This window comes from Physeter macrocephalus, chromosome 7, assembly GCF_002837175.3.
Source record: "Physeter macrocephalus isolate SW-GA chromosome 7, ASM283717v5, whole genome shotgun sequence".
Lineage (NCBI taxonomy): Eukaryota > Metazoa > Chordata > Mammalia > Artiodactyla > Physeteridae > Physeter > Physeter macrocephalus.
In genome coordinates, this window is record NC_041220.1 from 72,663,013 (window position 1) to 72,684,157 (window position 21,145).

Below are 21,145 nucleotides of genomic sequence, written 5' to 3' on the forward strand. Positions count from 1 at the left end.
GATCCTTTTTGCTTTATGAATGCTCAGACAGGAGGGAAGCCTAAAATTGGGAAATGAATTCTTAGACACAGGGCAACTTAGACAAATGCTCAGGGTCAGGCTGTCTTGTAGGGATGGGAGGCCTGTTGCAGAGGTGACCACCTGACCTGGATGTCTGAGGGTCACAGAGAGGCTCTTGATTCGCCTGTTTTCCTGGACCCTAAAGCAGTTTTGGGAATTGCCATTTCTTCTTAATGGGTGAAAATACACAGGACTTGAATCATCTGCCCTCATAACACTGGCAGAAATTTTGAAAACAAATTGTTCCCACCCACCCTGCCTGGATCAGATGAGGAATTGGGAAAACAGAGATTCATGATCAAACCAAAGTTCCAGCAGCTCAGAAAGTGCCCAAGGTGGTGGGAAATGGCCTAGGACTGGCACACTCCTCAAGGATATGGCCCAATCCTAGTACAGTTGTGACCCCATTTACATTTTTATCATGATTTCATAACAACTCTGAAAATAAATTCATATTCTAATTTTTACAGATGAAGAAACTGGAGATGAGTGAGTCACAGCTAGCAACCATCAGAGTAAGACTTAAATCTTGAGTCTTCCAAATCCACATTGAATAATAGACTTTTCACCACAAACTTAAAGGGTGACCTCAGGAATACGTGTTGTAGAAGCAGTGGCTTTGGAGTCAGAACTGCGTTTGCCTATCTGGATGTACCATTTTTTAGGCAGATAATTAGGTAAGTTCTTTAACTTCATTAAGCCTTAGTTTCCTCATCTGTAAAATGGGAGCATGCATAACACCTAGCTCGTGGGGTTACTGTGAGGATCAAAGGTGATATGCACATAGCATGCTCAGCACAGAACTTGGCCCTCATCAGAGCTAGACAGATGTTGAGGGTTTCGGGTCATGTTTAGGGCATGGACTCTGGAGGGAGGAATTTCCTTTCCTCCTCTGTAGTTTAGCATGCCTTGGTGCTCTAAGCCCCCCAGGAACATTTTATAGTATCTAAAGCTACAAGGATCAAAAGTCGACACAGGCAGGGAGTGCTTGGGCCTAGAATGGGCGTGGAGGATGTCCACCCCACTGGGAGCACATCTGTGCCTCCTCCCCCACTGCCATCTGCTCTAGGTCCCTACGGCAGCAAGGACCCTCTATCCTCACCTGGAAAGCCATGGAGTTGGCAGCGGCCAGAAATATCCTCAGAGGCAGCTTGGCCTTGTAGGACCTGTGGCTCCACAAGCGATGGGCACCAGCTGTCACACCCAGAGCAGTCAGGAGGAAGCAGAAGTAGGCTGCAAAACACAAGCAGGGAGAAGGTCAGCAGCTATCAGTGCTTTTAAACTTCCCCCAACTTTTTTCTCTCCTGAATAGGAACCTGCGTGAAATGGTATCAGGGGAAGAATCTGCAATGTGAAGAATCAGTAACTTGGGGAAATGCAGACTTTTTATTGATTTGTAGCTTTCCGGTACAGGCGGAAGTGGAGAGAACTTTCCTCAAGAAACTTTGACCTTGGAACATCATTTTTCCTATATCAAAGGAATCTTCTATTTGCAAATGTTTCTTGCCAGTCTGGATACAAAATCACTACCATGTTAGTGGGCCTTTGTAATTCTTACGCATCCACTCTCAGTGGAGCTGAGATAGCTCTCTATCTTACTTCTTAATTGGCACCCATGGCAGGATGAGTTCTATGAAGAGTGTACTTCTAAACGGCAGTGCCCATTTTCAGTGCCCATTTTCAGGGCTTCCTTGGTTTGAAGGAACTCAGGCCAGACTTAAAGCGATGAAGTACGGCTCAGGGCCAGTAAGAATGAGGCTAAAACTGACATCAAGGACAGCTGAGATTTGTCTTCTGGAGCTCCTCGCTTATACCATCACTATGACTGAGCTGGTAAAGATGGCCAGGGGGGGAATTTTTTTAGAGCCAACCTACAGTGGAGCTTATTATCTGTCACACATTTAAATATATTATCTCTAATCCTCATAAAATGTATTAGCATCTCATTTTACAGTTGAGGAACTGGCTCTCTGAGAGTTAAATCCTGCATATAAACCCAGGTCAGCCTAGTTCTAAAGCCTAGTTCTAAAGCCTCTGCTCATGTTGCCCCTAGGTGGTGGTGGTGATTTGCTCTTTGTATGACGCTTGGGAAAGGTTGAGTGCATGGTAGGGAGGAGACCCCAAGGGACCAAAAAAATCACGACTCCTAAGATTATTACAACTACTCTAGTGGTTTTAAAGCAATGTTCCCACACAACGCTAAATATCTTACTTGGATTCTCTTATTAAAACACATCAAACAACCCTTACAGGGTTTGTATTATTATTAGGGCCATTTTACAGTTGAGAAAACAAAGGTTTAAAGAAGTTAACTAGTTTCCCAGTGTCACAAGGTTAGGGAGTGTCTTTGCTAAGAGCCAAACCCAAGTCTGTCTGAACCAAGAGCAGAGTGCCTGCCCTCTATACTCTCCTTTGTCTCAGGGAGACATCAACCAGGTAAATGGTTAGTTTTATCTTCACTTCTCTACACCCTACACCTTTAATATTGGATCTCAATCTAAATTTAAATGTGAGCTGCTTCCTTACTTGAGGGGAGAGCCCTAAACCAGGCTATATGTAGGCAGGCTCAGGCTTACACATAATCCTACACAATTTCTTCTGGCACTTAGCACATACAAGGCCCTCCATAAAGAAGTGCCAAAGACCAAGTGACCAGCTGTGAGTACATCCCTGAGCGGTTGTGAATGGTACCCAGGCCAAGTTCTTAGGGAACCCTCCTCCGTAGGACTTCTTTGGGAGAATTACTAGGGTAACATCAGTGTCAATATACATATTTAAAGGGAGCACACTGTTACATATTCCAAAAGTCAAGTCTGACTGATCTTGATCTCAATCCATATTTGTATGGTCTAAAAACTAGACTCACCCTTGGCACTAAGATTAATGACTCTGAGTACATGTGGTTTTCATGAACTTGACAAATCATTCCTTCTTTGAAAGGTTAAAAACAAAAAACAACAATCTGCCCATAAATCACAGAAAGTAGCAGTAAATAAAAAGCTCTGACCTCTTTTGTTATTGTAATTTAAACTTGGTCATGAGTCCATGAAATGGACAGCTATTTTACCTGTCATCTGGCCTTCATGGCCCTGCTAATAACTTTTTTCCAACTGTCAAGTAGTTAGGGAACAAGTGAAATCTATAATGGAAAAATTCAATGTGACCCTTTTTTTTTGCCAGTGGACTAAGACACTGGACCTTGGGTATAATAAGATGAATTCCCAGACTCCATGAAATATATTGGCCAAGTGGAATCCCTCCAATCCATGGTTCCCAGACAGCGCCTTACCACGGACTATGGCATTGTCCTGTCCTTTTTAGGATCTCCAATATTTCAGGGGTCATTTACATGGTTGGTCTGTGCATGTCTGGGCCACTGACAATGGGCTCGAGTCAGAGCCTGTACTGGGCAGTGCATGTCTGGGCCACTGACAATGGGCTCGAGTCAGAGCCTGTACTGGGCAGTAGTGGCTATTGGTTTTTCATGGTCCTTCTTTTGGCAGCAGGAATGTGGCTGTGTGACCCAGGGCTGGCATCATAGCCCATCTTCCTTGTCCTGGGAATAAACACCTGACCCAACTTTTCTCTCTTCTGGCTTAAAGACTAAAGGTCGGGCTTCCCTGGTGGCACAGTGGTTGCGCGTCTGCCTGCCGATGCAGGGCAACCGGGTTCGCGCCCTGGTCCGGGAGGATCCCACATGCCGCGGAGCGGCTGGGCCCGTGAGCCATGGCCGTTGAGCCTGCGCGTCCGGAGCCTGTGCTCCGCAACGGGAGAGGCCACAACAGAGGGAGGCCTGCATACCACAAAAAAAAAAAGACTAAAGGTCACAAACCAATGCATGATTGTAATAGTAAAGAATGAGGCCCAGAAAGTGAGTCATGAAGATGATGGACAGAGCTAGCTCCACAAGAGCTAGAAGGATAACTGCCTGCACTGAGTCACTGGTTGCAGGTCCTGGAGTTCTATAGCTCTTCTTTTGATCCTGTGGGCCTCCCCAGTATTTCTCCTAGTGATGTGAGTCAACAAATTCCCTTTTCTTGCTTAAGCCAGTTTGCACTGGATTTCTGATACTAAAATTCTGCAGAATCTCCAGGAAAGAAAGCAACCTTCTGGTCATAGTCCAAATGAGGATAAACTGCAAAAACCCTGGGCTGGATGTGAGGCTTTATGGGCTGTTCCATTAAAAGGACTCAGTTTTCCTATTTTGACAGGGCTAGTTTGAGAGGTTCTTAACCTGTCTTCTATGATGTTTGTGGAAATTAATATCCAAACAAGTTCTGATGAATGCTGGCTCGCTGGCTCTAAGGTATTAAAGTGCTCAGGCACAGAAGTGATGATTTCAGAAAAAAAAAAAAAAAAGAGTAATAAGCAGTGCCAATAACTTTACCAAGTGACTTACACCTCATAGAGAAAGGTGCTAAAGCAACAGAAACCAGAATCACAAAATTACAGAACAGTAAGCGACAAACATGTTGGTCCGTATGCAGAGAAGTGTCACCAATTCTAGTTATCTGAAGCCAAAAAGAAATGTATTAAAAAGATATTGAGTAGGAACTTCCCTTGTGGTCCAGTGGCTAAGACTCCGCACTTCCAATGCAGGGGGCCCAGGTTTGATCCCTCGTCAGGGAACTAGATCCCACATGCTGCAACTAAGAGTTTGCATGCCACAATGAAGATCCCACGTGCTGCAACTAAGACCCAGTGCAGCCAAATAAATAAATAAATTTTTTTTTTTTTTTAAAAAGATACTGAGTAGCCTACAGAACTCATGGGAAGGTTGCAGGATAGGGCTTTTTGTTCACAGCCTCCAAGATGGTCCCAGCACTCCCCACCTCCTGGCATTCACAGCCTTGTGTAGTCTCCTACCCTTGAGTAACTTGCTTCTAACCAAAAGAACATAGTAACATTGAGGGAATATCCGTTCCATGATTAGGTTACAAAAGATATGATTTCTGTTTTGCTAGCAGATTCTCTCTTCTCTTGGGCTTGGTGAAGCAAGCTGCCATGTTGGGAAGGCCCAGATGGCAAGGAACTCAGGGTTTCCTACAGCCACCAGCCAGTGAGGAAATGAGGCTCTCAGTTCAACAGTCCTCAAGGAACCGAGTCCTGCCAGCAATGGTGTAAGTCAGCTTGGGAGTAGTTCCTTCCCCAGCTGAGCCTTCAGTTAAGACCACAGCCCTGGCCAACACATTGCTGCCTTATGAGAGATCCTGAAGCAGAAGACCCAGCCTAGCTGTACCTGGACCCCTGCTCCACAAAAACTATGAGAAAGTGAATGCATGTTGTTTTAAACTGCTAAATATCGGGGTAATTTCTTCTGCAGCTGTAAGTAACTAATGCAAGACTTAAGTAGGAAACTTCCCTCGAGGGAAGGAAGGCACAGTTTAAATCCCAGTTTAAGAACAGTTTGCCATCTACAGGAACAGAAAGTAGATTCACATTGCATGGGGCTGGGGACAAGGAGGAGAAGTGGGGAATGACTGCTAACAGGTACAGGGTTCGGGGGTAAAGAGTGATAGAAATGTTTGGGAATTGATTTTGGTGATAGTTGCACAATCCTGTGAATATAGCAAAAACCAATGAACTACACACTTTAAATAGGTGAGTTGTTTCCAAATTCTTTCTTCCCTCTCTTCCCTTTCTCATATTTTTCTTCCTTTTTTTCCCCTCCGCAAATTAGAGGCCTTTGAGATAATAAGGTAACACTTATTAAGCATGTGCTCTGCATCAGGCATGCTTACGTATATTAACCTATTTAATCTTCACAACCACCCTATGAGGTAGTTGGGGACAGTTATTATCACCATTTTATTTATTTATTTATATTTTAATTGACATATAGTTAATTTACAATGTTGTGTTACTTTCTGGTGTACAGCAAAGTGATTCATATATATATATAAATATATATACATATTCTTTTTCAGATTCTTTTTCATTACAGATTATTACAAGCTACTGAATATAGTTCGCTGTGCTATACAGTAGGTCTTTGCTGTTTCTCTATTTTATATATAGTAGGGTGTATAATACTTCTTAAAATAACCTCCTTTCATTCACCTTCAAATACTTCGCACACATCAGATCATTGCAATCCCTATTACGGGAATGATAAAATGAAAAGATCGGTATTTGGGAACAGAGTGCAAAAAAGAAGTTGGTTCCCATGATTTCTTAAACCAGTGCACAGTAAAAGTCCAACTGAAAAATGCACCACACTGCATAACAGTGTCAGAAGGGAGGCTGGAGAAGGGAGCCTACTCTCACTGCATGCCTGCCACGGACCGTCAATTTATCAATATATCTAATTTTATTGTTTTATTCCTATGAGGTAGATATCCTAATCTCCATTTTACAGATGGGCAAAACTGAAGCCCAGAGCCATTAAGTAAAGGCCTCTGGATCTCACAACGACAGAGCTGGGGCCCAAAGGCCAGCTCAGTGCAGCCCCAAGCCCTCTCCTCTGGTGTAGTGGTCCTCAGCCCTGGCTGCGCATTGCAGTCATCTGGCATCTTTAACAGACGCGAGGCCCATGGGGCCCAGTGAATCGGAGATGAGGGCCAGAAGAGTGTGGGCACCTCTCTCCACAGGTGATTCTGATGCACTACCGGGCCTGAGAAACCGCTGCCCTGTAAGGTACATCCTCCCTTAGAGACCATCTGGTCCCATCCCCTGAATTTACAGATGGAGAAACCCAGATCCAGAGTGTACTGTGCTGCCTCCAACACCCCCAGAGCTGACCCCCACGGGGCTTCGTACATGCTAAGCAACTCCAGATCAGGAGAGACCCGCTTGCCCTTTGGTGTGAACTCGGGCCGTTTGCACTCTTCTCCTGGCGGCTCCCTTTGATGGTGCGAGCTGCTCGCCAGGCCCTCCACAGAGGAGTCTTTGATATCCAAGCCCCGGGCTGGCGGGCAGGTGTGCAGGGGGGGGGGCTCCGACAGGAGGACACGAAGCACAGAGCATGCGCGGACCTGTCTTCCACCGAGGGAAGGGAAGAGGTGAGGCGGAGGAAGGACACAGAGGGCCAAGGCTCCTGGGGACAGGGCCACATGGCGGGTGGGGTGGAGCCTGTGTGGGAGAAGACAACGCAGTTAGATATCTGCCTTTCCGGCCAGCTTCAGTGTTTTGAAAGTCACACGTGGGCTCTGGCCAACAAATGAGTGTTTCTCTTCTCCAGTCCTTCTGAGATTTGGCAGATAAATGGAGAAAGACAGACAGAGCCACAGATGGATAGACAGATACACATAGAGATACAGAGATACATAGAAGTAAATGATGGGCCATATGTCATAATGGTTAAGATGAACCTGGGATTGAATCCCTGGTATATCACTTATCAGTGTGACTTAATCTCTAAACCTTGTTTTTTTCGTCCATAAAGTGGGGAAAATAGGGCCTGCCCTATGGGCTTGTTGTAAGGATAGAAAGAAGTAATGCACATAAAATGTTAGCCAGGCCTGACAAGCATCACTAGCGTATGTTCTTGCCCTGGTTATGCCTGGTTATGCCCAAGGGTAAACTATCCCTTTCCCAGCTAACACCCTGTGAAGACTCCCACACTTTTCATTAGTCTAAGCCGGAGGTTCTCAAGGGGGTGGGCAATTTTGCCTGCTCCCCTTCCTGGGACATTTAGCAAAGTCTCCAAGACATTATTAGCCGTCACAATCCAAAACATGAAGGGTGCTACTGGCATCTAGTGGGTGGAGGCCAGGGATGCTGCGAACACCCCGCGATGCCCAGATGCTGCCTACAACAAAAGGTACCACTACCAAAAAGTCAACGGTGCCGAGGTAGAGAATCCTGCTCTGATTTCTTGGGGATGTTCTTCTCGAAATCTGGGGTGACTTCACTGGCCTTGCTTCCTCACATCTCTCTGGTTTCATGGGGGAGCTGTAGGAGTAACTCACATCTCATATATCATATCATATATCTTACCATATATCATAGCTTAGCAAAGCATAGCATAGCATATCATAAACAAGCTGAAAACAAAGAGCTCGGACGAAAGAGCAATAATATTTTAAGTCATTGATTCCTGAACTTTAAAGTGCCAGGGGATCTTGTTAAAAGGCAGATGCTGGGCCCTACTCCCAGAGATTCAGTAGGTCTGGGGAGAGACCCACAAGTTTTGTTTCTAACAAGTTTGCAGGTTTGCTGATGCTGTTCGTCCAGGGTCTGAGTGTTTAGCTGACCCACCAGATGTGAGAAAGAAGGACTGACAAGGGACTGCAGCGACAGAGCAAGGCCCTCTCATGAGATGGTGTTACAAAGGACTGCAATTAGACCTTATGTCTTCCCGTTAAAGGTTTGGGTTTACAAAGTTCGAGATTCCGAGGCCATTTCCTCTTAGGTGCTATTTCAACACTTCACTCGAAATCAGAACATTTTCAGGATCTTGAAAACTGTGGGCTTAGAAGCAAAGGGTTTCTTTTTACTATTAAAACCTTCTAAATTCTATCTTTTTTTTTTTAAATTGAAGTAGAGTTGATTTACAATGTTGTCTTAGTAATTCTACCATACGTAGCAATAACCAACAGCCCCTCTTTGCAATCCCCACCCCCTTCCACTCTGCCCCCTTCTCCTGTGCTGCACATGGGCTGCAGGAAGATAGGTGCTCCTTTCTGCAAGTGCCCACATCTTCTAGGAAGATTCAACGGAAAGGGAACGGAACAGGAGAGTGAAGATATATTTCATGCATTTTACAGGTACTGCCTGTTTTTCTCAAGCATCCTTCCTGCCTTCAGTCAGGTCCACTTAGACTGTTCTGAAGTCCTGGGCAAATCCTACTTTTCTGGGTTGATTTACAGCATATATGACAATTAGAATGAAAGTCACAGCAGATCACTAACAACCACAAAATTATAGCATAGCATGTTACCACTCTGCTGTTGCACCGCAGTATCTATAATTCAAACAAAAAAGCAGGGAAGAATTTGGGTCTTTTCCAGGACCTCATTCTGTATCCACAGGTCTCACTTCAGGCACTCAGGCTAAACCAGGAATCCCTGTTAGACGCTCTCTGGCCCTCTGTGTTTTCCAACATGGCAATCATCACTTTGTAATGAAATAAGGAATTGTTCATCTAATGCCGTCTTCCCATCTAAAACATAGTCTCCAGGAGGGCAGGGATCATGTATGTCCTTCCACGTATTCTCAGCTGGTACCTATGCAACTAACTTAGCTAGAGAAAAATATGCAACCATGTTGATTGGTTTCACTTTAAAATTCATGAACCTTTAACCTCAGCTGGGCTTTAGTATTGCCCAGAAATCATATTACTTTCCCCTGGTCCATATGTTCTCCCTCTCTCCTAGATGTCTATTTCATACCTGCTCCAATCACCTCACCTCCCAAAGTCTCCTTCCCCCTCCCCGTCTGATAACTTTGCTTCTGTTTGAGAATAGCAGAACCTCCTCAGGCCCTACCACTTCTAGCCACCCTCCAGCACCCGAGCCTGTGCACCCTGCCATTCCTCCATTCCTACCGATGGCCAGTCCACATGCCCTTTAAGGCTGGCCCTTCCTTGTGCATTGCATCCCCTCCATCCTACTCAATTGCTCTCTCTGCATCATCAATAGCCTCCCTCCATATTATTCCTGTGGCCTATAGCCAAGCTGTTATTTTTCTCATTTCAAAAAACAAAATTAAAAAAACCTCTCTTGACGCCCTTTCCCCATCTAGATCCTATTCCATTTCTCTGCTCCCCTTTACACATAATTCATTGAATGGATTGTCTCTTAATTGTGGATTACAGTTCCTCACTTCCCATCTTCTCTTAAGCCCATTCAGTTAGGATTTTGTCCTTCTTCTTCCATTCCCACACCAATCAAAACTGCTCCTATCCAGGTCCAGACAAGACAGATGTGGTCCCTTTCCTTGTGGGCAGTCTCTAGATGGATATTAAGCAAATCATTATGTGGGTGATGAACACAGTGAAGGAGAGGCAGAGGTGCTACAGGAGTCCCTGAAGGAGGGATTGGCATTCCAGGTAGAGGTGACAGTGTGAGCAAAGGCATGGAGATGTGAAGGTTCCTGGGAAGAGCACTGCCAAGTGGTTGGGTCTGACTCCTGGGAAGGGGTGTGGGGTGAAATGAAATGCAAAAACCAGGCAGAGGCCCGACCAGAAAGGCATATATGTGATGCTAAAAAGAGATATTTGATCTTGAGGACAAGAGGGTACCACTAAAGAATGTTACATTATCAAATTTAGAATGACAGAAAGTGTTGTAGAAGATGGATTCTAGTGGGCTGAAATGATCACTTGCGCTAGATTGTCTCCATGAGCCCCTGCAGAGACACACACTCTCCCTTCTCATGCTGCTCTGTGCCCTAGGAGGCTGGCCTCTATAGGCTGTACCAATGGGCTCCTTCTGGGGCTGGGCTAGCTGCAACAGAATTACTTGAGGAGCTTTAAAATCTATACACATCTTCTAGAACCTTATACTGAGGAGGCAGGGGTTTGTGACCCCAGGTGATTCAGTTATACAGCCAAGTATGGGAGTGATGGACAAGGACAGTGCTTCTCAAACTAATGTGCCTATAAATCACCTAGGGATTTTATTAAATTGCAGATACTAATCCAGTAGGTCTGGATAGGGCCAGAGATTCTACATGTCCTACAAGTTCCCAGGTAATGCCACTGCTGCTATCCCAGGGACCACAGTTTGAGTTGCAAGACACTGGCTGATTCCTGCAGAGACTCATTTAGGACCGAGGAAACCTAGCTTCTCCTCTTGGCTTGTGATGCAAGCAAAAGGATTTTTAGTGACCGAAGCCCAGGATGGAAGTCTCATCTCCCTACCCGCAGCCTATGCTTTCTCTTTCTACATTCCCTTCCTGCTTTCTTTCTTTTCTCAGGCACAGAGTGAAAAAGTTTATTTCAGGTAGATTTTTAAATTTAGAAGATGAGAAAAGGGCTGCCTTCAAAACATCACAAAAACAATTCCATAATATAAAAACACAAGAACTGAGCTGCTAAAAGAACTATGGCTAATGTTCATTGCAGCTCTATTTACAATAGCCAGGACTTGGAAGCAACCTAAATGTCCATCGACAGACTGAATGGATAAAGAAGATGTAGCACATATATACAATGGAATATTATTCAGCCATAAAAAGAAACGAAATTGAGTTATTTGTAGTGAGGTGGATGGACCTAGAGACTGTCATACAAAGTGAAGTAAGTCAGTAAGAGAAAAACAAATACCGTATGCTAACACATATATATGGAATCTAAAGAGGGGTGGGATAGGGAGGGTGGGAGGGAGAAGCAAGAGGGAAGGGATATGGGGATATATGTATACATATAGCTGATTCACTTTGTTATACAGCAGAAACTAACACACCATTGTAAAGCAATTATACTCCAATAAAGGCGTTAAAAAATAAAAATAAATAAATAAATAAAAGAACTATGGCTGAAGACCATCTGTGCATTGCAGCACCTTCACACCTTGGTGAGAGAAGAGGTCTGATTAAAGAAAAAAAGGTCCCTGGAGAGGAATAAGAATCTGTTAGAATCTGTTAGAACCTTAAGAGTTCTTAATCATTACAGAATGGTGTTGGCAACCTTTCTCCTGAAGGCAAGTATGTAAAACAAGCTGACCAAACTGAATGGTTAGGGGAAGGGAGTGGAAGAGTTTATTCTTTTTGTTCTTAAGAAAATGTCAAAGACTAACACTGTTCTGCTTCCAGTCCACTTCTAAAAATATTTGGCATCTAATGAAAGTGGCCACACGTATGAGAAGAGCTGTATTTGGAGCTGTCGATTATTTAACATTTTACTAAAAATGCAACAAACAAACCAAAATCAAAGTTATTTTATTATTTTATGATCTATCAATATTTCTTCAGTACTACACCAAAGCAAGCCCCTGAGAGATAACTATTGCAGAGCATAAACTAGTTCAGACTGGAATCTTTCCAGTGTGGCTTCCAGCTCCCTCGATGCCTTCTTACTTCCTTGTTCAAAACCTCTTTCTCTCCCTCAAGTGACACAAAGCTTCTGGGGGGTGGGGGGTGGGGGTGATCGTTTATTAGGCGTGGGAATCAGAGCTTGCTGGAGCAGCTCACGGAGAACACTGGCTTCTTACACAGAGGAGTGAGGAGGTGCGCAGGTAAATCAGTGAATTCCCAGGTGAGTTGCCTGCCTATCTTTTCCTAGCTGGTGGGGGGGAATAACCATCTTACCCTTTCTTCGTCTTTGTTTTCTTATCTACGCAACACACAAACAAACAGAAGACTATCTCAAAAGGTTATCGTGAGACGAATGAAAATATATACATAAGGTTTTAGCAAAGAGTAATATCTTAATAAACATTACTGAAAACACCATTATTCTTATCACTAGGCAAAGATTTTCAGACTGAGGCTGGGAGACCAGGAAGCAGGGTCTTCAGAGGAAAGGATGCCCCAGGTCTCAAGAGCAACTCTTTTCCTTACCCTGATCCTCAGCCCTCCCAGGTTCTTGGAGGTGAATTTGGGAAGAGCAAGCACGGGTCACGATACAGGATAACTCCCATCATCCTCTCTGTCTCTCTCTCTCACAATCAAGATCAAGACACAACTATCAAAATCAGAATTAGAGATAATTGAATACAAAGAGAATAATGCACTGCATTACGGGCACACTGAATTTCCTTTTCCATTAATTATTCAGTTGTGATTTTTCTCTTGGGCAGTAAATGTGTGTGTGTGTGTGTGTGTGTGAGAGAGAGAGAGAGAGGAATTCATATACTTCATATTGTTATAGATATGCTTCATATTGTATATGCTCATTAATGTCTCTGACCATAAATGGGAAACTGCAATATCAAAAATGACAGTCTTGCTGAAGGAAGACTAAAATTTAGAAAAAGAAGGATTTCTGCCCTTATCATCTGAATTATCTGGGTACTTATGAGTTACCATTCTCTCTCTCTTCTAACAGGCAATTTCCCTAATAGAATTAGGACAGCCAATGGTTGAAGCCCGGCCCAGAGGTTTAGGCAGGAGTCAGCAGGCCTGTTAGCAGCAGTGAAGCATGAAAATGTGTCACCCAGGCCCTCAGAGGGCTGAGCGCTGAGCCCTGGAGGGGTGTCTTGGAGGAAAGTTTGACAGGAGAAGCCCAAGGCATCAATATTGCTTTGATGTCTGAGCCCTTTAAAGGGCCGGGAATTAAAGTGAAGTGGAGGGGAAACATCCCGGGAGGCACAGCTTTCTCTCTGTCTTCTTCCTCCTCAAGGATCTCCTCCCCCTCCTCCCCCTCTCTTCTGACCAGAGAAGGGTCCTCCCCGGGGCTCCGTGTGAACACACTGGGCTCGGAACAAACGTCCCCCGTGGAGCAGAGCAGGCCAAGGACAGAGACGAAACACGTTTGGCAGTGAGGTGCCTTGGTGCCCCCAAAGGGAAAATTGACAAAACACAGTCCTTCCAACGTTGTTTTTACCACACTAATGTTTCTGCCTTAAATAGAAGAAAAGGGTTAAAATTTTAATAAGACAGCATTCTATCAAGATACCAAGAAATCCCCTTCAATTCTCTGATGGGGGACCACATCATCGGGGCAGCCTGACCTAGTTCACGAACTCCAGTTTCAAGCGCTTCCTTCACACGTTTTTATTCCTGCCAAGTCTCTGTAAACTGCTGTGAATAGCCCAAGGCAGATTTTTTTTCTCTGCAGCAAAATCCAGGGCCTGATTTTCTGATCCTCACAGGTTTTGAAGCAAAAAATCCAACCTAATTTTATGAGTTGCCTTAGCAAAATATCACCATTCCTTCCTTCCTTCCTTCCTCGATAAGCATGTAGCAGCTCCTTCGGTGAGCCCGGCTGTCTGTAAGGTACCCAGTATGGAAACGGTCAACACCCCTCCCCCAGGAGCCTCACAGCCAAACTGGCAGCCCTCAGGCCACCATCAGCCCACAGATATTTTGAAAAACTGATCCAACAGTTAAAAATAGAGGATTCCAAGACTTAAAATCTCTATTTCTAGCTTCTCCTGAAAGATGGAAAGACCTGGCAACACCAGGCCACCTCATTTTCCTGAGTGGTAACGTTTTACCGGAGCTAAATGCCCTTCCCTTGCGACCTCGCCCCACTCACCCCGTACCCAGGTACACACTAGGATCAACCCTCTCTGTTTATCACCCGCCCAGCCCCTGAGCTGGAGTAGAACCAGGGCCTTGTCCATTAGGCACTGAAGACACAGCACTGATAGGCCCACAGTACATTTTCTTTGGAAGGAAAACAAATATAATAGTAATGCATAATAATGAATCCAGCCTAGGTTATATTTGTCTTTGCACCCACACAGGTGTAAAATATAATTTCTAATTTTTCTGATGGCAGAAGGGGCCCACAATGGCAATAATCATAACTCGCTAAGTACAGCTGAGTTATATCAACTCCTGACTTGGAAAACTGGTGATTAAAAGGGAAAGGTTTATGCATTTACCCTGTCATTTTAGAAAGAACTAAAATTCATTCCCAGTTGATGAGGGAAAAACTCTTTTCAAAAGAGTTCCAGCTACCAAATGTAGATTTGGGGAGGAAACCAGCCTTCTCCAACCCCCAGTTACCCCATGTGCTATGTGGTGGGAACAACACCCCTAACCCTCCCTCTAGGACCCAGGCACTCATTTCTCCAACTACTGGAACTGTTGGTACCTAACAGCTCTCAGCTGAGTCTTCCTTCTCCCAAGGAACGAAGCTGCCCAGCCCACGGTTATAACCCCCCCCGCCCCCCCGCCGGGGGCAGCCTGCAACCAATGCTTAGCTGATAAAGGGGTACAAAGGCCTGGCCCTTTGCCACCATTTGCAACATCTCTGAAGGACCATCTAGTTCCGGAGCTGCCTGAAGCATAGGCTGAGGCCCCAGCATTGCAGCATAGCTTCTCTCCTTTTCTTCCGGATGTTACCAAGCACTGTTGCTGATAAACTAGTACACGAATCTGCCTCTCAGAATCTGTTTCCCAAAGAACCCAACCTAAGACCCCAATAAATGAATAATGGATTCTGGCAAGACCATCACTGGGTGCTGTCATGGGTGGAACTGTGTCCCCCCCAAAATTCATGTGTTGAATTCCTAACCCCCAAGTGCCCCCAGAATGTGACCTTTTATGGAGATAGGGTCTTTACAGAAGGACTCTGTAGGACAGGGTGCGCCCTGAACCAATATGACTGGGTCCTTAGAAGAAGAGGAAATTTGGACACACAGGCACACAAAGAGGGAAGGTGATGTAAAGGGACACCGGGAGACAACCACCTGCAAGCCAAGGAGAGAAGCCTGGAACAGATCCTTCCCTCAGAACCCTCAGGAGGAACCCACCCTGCCAACATCTTGATTCCAGCCTTGCAGCCTCCAGAACTGTGAGACGATAAATTTCTGTTGCTTAAGCCGCCCAGTCTGTGGTACTTTGTTACGGCAGCCCTAGCAAACTAATACAGATACTAAACTCATTAGGTCAAAGGATTGTTGGGAAGCAGGCTATCCCCAAGATGTCAAAGCATCATCCCTCAGACTGCTTACTAATTTTAAAGGGGAAAATAAAATTTTACAAAGGAGGAATCTGGCACTTAACCAAGAGATGAAATTTAGCATCAGGAATAGTGGAAGAACTTGACATTGGGTGCCCTTTGATGTGATAAATATGAAGCACATCACATCACCCTTGAGGAATTGTTGCCAAAAATGCTCAACTTTAATCTCAATATGCTTTTATACCAGCTCCCAGTATACAGAAAATAAGGGAGAAAAGGAAACAATCAGACAATTCAAAATGTGGGACGTTCTACAGAAAACTGGCCTGGTCTCTTCAAAAAGTCAATGTCAAAGGTGAGAGTCTGTTCTAAAGACAGAGAACAAATAACAATCAAATGCAATGCAATAAGCTTGATAGAATCTGGATTCAAAAAAATTAATTATAAAAGATATTTTGAGAACAAGTGGAGAAATTTGAATATAAACTAGACAGATTGTTACTAAGTTATGATAATGTCCTTATTTTCAGAGGATACATGTGGAATTATTTAGGAATAAAGGGCCATAACATCTGCAACTTACTTTTAAATGACTGAGAAAAAAATTGTAGATAAAGCAAATGTGGCAAAATGTTAATAATCGTTGAAGCTGGTAGATGTGCTGGTGTTTACTGTATTATTCTTTAGAATTCTCTGTGTTTGAAAATGTTCAAATTAAAAGTCTGCAGGAAACAAATGTCACTGAGAGTCAATACACAGACACTAAATTTCACCTTCCTTCTTTTGCTTCACACATTAAAAACACCAACCAGTGGAACACAGAGGACCAGCACGTCAGAATATGGGTTAAACCTTGCTTTGTGCTGGCTTTATGATACTCAAGGGATTAAATATACGCATACTTCTTCCTGCCCACAATTAAGTAGGCCCTAAAATAAGCTGGAAAGACAAAGATTAAAAAAGAAATAATGTAAAAAGATATACATGTGGCTATGTTTCTGTCTTCTCTGGTCCTTTCTGAGTCTCAGTTTCCACATCTGTAAGTGGGGAGAATAAAACAAATCTGGAAGGCTTGTTTTTAGGATTAAAGATGAGGAAAGTCCAGTGCCTGACCCGCAGTAGACAGGTGATAAATATCCTCAGACTGCTGTTATTATTGTGACTGTGAGTGGTGGCAGCAGCCAGTGGCAGCAGGAAGGTAAGAACCCAGACATTCTGGCCCCAGAGCCTGTCCTCCAGCTCAGGGGTCCCCAACCCCTGGGCCACGGATCAGTACTGGTCCGTGGCCTGTTAGGAACCGGACCGCACAGCAGGAGGTGAGCGGCGGGCGAGTGAGCGAAGCTTCATCTGTATTTACAGCCGCTCCCCATTGCTCACATTGCCTCCTGAGCTCTGCCCCTGTCAGCCTTATGGTGAGTTGTATAATTATTTCAATATACATTACAATGTAATAATAACAGAAATAAAGTGCACAATAAATGTAATGCACTTGAATCATCGCGAAACCATTCTCCTCCACCCCCAGTCCATGGCAAAACTGTCTTCCATGAAACCGGTCCCAGGTACCAAAAATGTTGGGCACCGCTGCTCCAGGCGGTACTGGGCTGTACTGCCTCTGAGAGAAACTATACATGGCATTTTCTTCTAATGAACACAATAAAGGTAACCTCTCCCATGCAGAGAAAACTGGGAACACATTTTGTTTACATTTCAGATGGTGCACTTCGTATTTAGGATAATAATCAGGAAGAATTCAAGAGGGGTTTCTTGAAGGCCTATTCTAACAAAAAAAGAAAAACCAAGTCAGAATAGTTCCACAAGAAGGAGGCCAAAGTTCTCCTGTGATCTATGTTAAGACCTTGGAATGTTTTATTACTTTAGAAAAATAACTTCCCTGAGCTTTAGAAAGAAATAAATCTTTCCACTTCACATGCAATGTAGATGATGTTAGGCTATTCTCGGTGTTGAAGGAACTGAAGGACAAAGGCTTTTTCGTGTTTCGAATAAAACCTTGAATGTGAATTCAATTCAAACCTCAAGAGAGCTGTCACTCCCCATCAGCCAACACTAACTTTCCGAGGGTAAAACCTAAACCTGAGTTTTCTTTTCATTTCACCATCAACTACTCACAGTACCTCAATGGCACCTTTTAGTCTCGTCAAGCAAACAAAAATGACAGCTTTGGGTGGCACTGGTATTTGTGTTTTTTCCCATTTGTTATTGTGACAGCTTTAGCTCAACCATGAAAATTTTAAGACATGATGCCTTGTGAAGATAAAGCCCTAAAAAGAAGCATTTGATTTTGGCCCAAACCTAAGGGCAGTAGCATGCAAGTGACGAGATGAGTCACAGAAAAGAAGCGAGGAAAAGCCACCTGGAGGGTTGACGAGCTTCTGAGGCCCTCAAGGGCCTGTAGTGGAGTGGGGACAGCATCCTTCCCAAAGGCTCTTAGAGGCACAGGCAACTACTTTCTGCTACCAGCATGTCTGTTACTAAAAAAAATAACCCTGAATTTTCACAGCAAGGCTAATAGAACTTTCCCAACCAGGCAGAGTTGAATTACCCACACGCTGAGATGGAAAAAACTGGTTATTTTTATTCTGCTTGTTACGGAGGCAGATGTTTATTTATTTATTTAATGGAGACTTGCAGTGAAATACATTACACACTGCAATGTTGAACACACACACAAGTATAACTGAATAAAATTTTCATTAAACAATCATTAATCCTTCCTATATGCAGTGCACTGATATTGTCTATTTGATTTTTTTTTTTTTTTTTTTTTTTGCAGTACGCGGGCCTCTCACTGTTGTGGCCGTGGCCTCTCCCATTGAGGAGCACAGGCTCCGGACGCGCAGGCTCAGCGGCCATGGCTCACGGGCCCAGCCGATCCGCGGCATGTGGGATCTTCCCGGACCGGGGCACGAACCCGTGTCCACTGCATCGGCAGGCGGACTCCCAACCACTGCACCACCAGGGAAGCCCTGATTATTTTTAAAATAATGGTCACAATGCAAACTAAAGTGTTTCACACCCACTACTAGGTTACAATGTGCAGTTTGAAATATACTAGGCTGGATGAAGCCTATGCTTCGTGGCACATTCCTGTCACATCTATAACCCTCCTCATCCGGTCCCTTTCCCTAGGAGCTGCCACGAATCAATCTTGATAGGTCAAGAAAAACAATACAGCTTTTCTTTTTCCTCCGCACTTCCAAAGTTCTCAAGGGCACCCATCATTGCTGCCCAGGCTTGTCCTACGGGGTGGAGGCTGACCCATCTCTAATGGAGTGGGATCTATTTTTCATTACAGTCATCACAGGATAAATGAGGGGTGTGTTATAGAAGGGGCCACCCTACCTCATGTCTGAGGCTCCTGGGTTCCCAGCCAAGGGTGGAGAGCTTTCCCCACCAGCAAGACCAATCAGATTCTCAACTCATGTCTCCTCATCCTTGGATTCAAGGGAAACCTCAAACTTGACTATAGGACGTGGGGATTTGGGTGCAACAACGACATGCAGTGGACATGCCACACTCAACTCTCAAAATTCAGCTAAGGGAGTCTTGCTGCCCACCTGCAAAGGGTACCACCTGCATTGTCTCTGGAATAGTCCATGAAGGGATGCCCGTCTCCCGGAGCACAGTGAGAGTAGTGCCCTTGCAGCGTGCACCCTGGCCCAGCTGCCGAGTGCTCAGACAGGCACTCATCCTCACCCTCTTTGAGCGTCCAGGCCTCACCCCCAGCCTCCCCAAATCAGGAGTCGTGGCTCACACGCACCCCCAGCCTCTGTGAATGTTCTTTCATCTCCCAGGGACAGGGGCTGCTCTAGACTTTGGTTCCCTTTTTGTGTTTTTGAGAACTAATGGTCTTTCCTGTCTGCCCCTTAGACACCCCCCACCAGCCAGTCAAAACTGTTCTGACTTCATAGGTAAATCCCTCACCAAGTGGCATTTCCCCGGGTCTGGGAAAGTTCAGCTGGTCTCAGCTTCTCCTCTTTGGCCTTGAGCTTTTCCGTGAGCAAGACTCTCTCATCTCCTCTGCATCTTTTTCCCACCTTGCGCTGGTCCAGTAGGTTAAGCCACTTAAGAATCATCATTCTGAATTTACCTGTGTAGGTCCTGTTTTTGCCTACCTGTCCTTTTTTTTTTTTTTTCCTTTAACATATTTTAGTTCTCACAATTCTTCCCTGGCATTGCATGTCCCCCGAGTTACCAATCAAGGGTCTCCTCCTTCCTGAAGAGAGACATCAGGTGGCTGTCCGCACAGCTGTTCCCAACCTGGGCAGCACACCAGGGTCACCCAGGGTGCTTTCAGAAGTCTCTGGAGCCACAGATGCACCCAGAACAATTAAATCAGACCTCTGGGGGTGGGGCCCGGCACTGGTATTTTTAAAGCTCTTCAGTTGATTCCAAAGTGCAGGCAAGGTTGAGAACCACTGTTTATTATTCCCATTTACAGCAGGTTTCATGTTTAAGACACTTCTTCATCCAGTAGGAGAGCAGAGGCTCCGACTTCCAGATTCAAGACCATTCCGTCCTCACTGTCCAGGAAGGTCACTTGCAAAGGTTACATCGCAAGCCAAGAAATCATCTTTTAAATCAAAATCAAGCCAGTTATTCCCAGCACAACACAAATATGAGGATCTCAAAGGGGACCTAACTAGTGCACCAGCACTGGAACTTGCAGCCCCAGGGGGAAATACTGAGGGAGATTTCGTCTCTGATGGTGACACCTCAGGGCGCAGGAGGAAGCTAGCAAAGCCAGAGGGAGATGAAGAGCTACAGCAGTTGTGGCTGCATCTGTCCGGAGAAGTTGGAGAGCTGCAAAGAGGATGTGGTTTTTGACCTGGGTTTTTGAGAAGGAATGGGGATTTCCCAGGCAGAGGCGGGGAGAAAGGCATGGAAGTGCTTCGAGAAGCACCAGAAATTGTGTGTGGCCAAGGCCAGAGTTTTTTCATCTATACCTCACCCATCTACCTCATACGTGAGGGAACCATCTTTGAGTCTTCAAAAGCTGAAACGGTAACCCTGAAATTAAAAAATCCAAGTTACCAAGAGGTTTCCATCCCAAAGCCTTGGGGTAGATTGCCAAGTCTGTGGAGGCAAGTTGGTCCTTGTTCGGAAGGCAGAGAGATGCGATTGGGCTGGAAGTGGAAAGCAGCATTTGCCAGCAGAGAAGAGAAGCTGTACCGCAGGTGGTGACAGAGCCAAGGGGGCCATCGGGGGAGCACGGAGGCTGGGCCAGAGGTGGAGATCGGGCAGATGGCTGTTGAACACCAGGTTGGGATTACTGAGGGTCCTGCAGAAGGTCAGTTACCTTTTCTTGTATTTATGCCTCGCCTGATAGGCTCATCTGTAAGCTCTCTGAGAGCAGCCATCAGCTCTGGCTTTCACCCCACCACCAAGAGCACCAGCACACAGCTCTGAATCCCACAAGTCTGAATAAAGAAGAGCTTGTCAGTGGAATAGTAAACATTCTTGGAATTCATGGAAGTGGGGGGAGGGGTGGAAGGAATATGTTTAGGAGAAAGCATTTTATTTTATTTTATTTATTTATTTTTGCAGTACGCGGGCCTCTCACTGTTGTGGCCTCTCCCGTTGCGGAGCACAGGCTCCGGACGC

The 21,145-nt window shown here is 45.0% G+C and overlaps 1 protein-coding gene across 1 annotated transcript in view; it reads right to left on the reverse strand.

The window, feature by feature from the left end:
* The window catches only part of SCD5 (stearoyl-CoA desaturase 5), a 154,476-nt gene that overhangs the window by 66,459 nt on the left and 66,872 nt on the right, over window positions 1-21,145 (reverse strand). Inside the window, exon 2 of the mRNA XM_024115413.3 lies at window positions 1,163-1,293. Coding sequence (XP_023971181.1) covers window positions 1,163-1,293 — 131 coding nt within the window. The remainder of the gene's footprint in view (window positions 1-1,162; window positions 1,294-21,145) is intronic.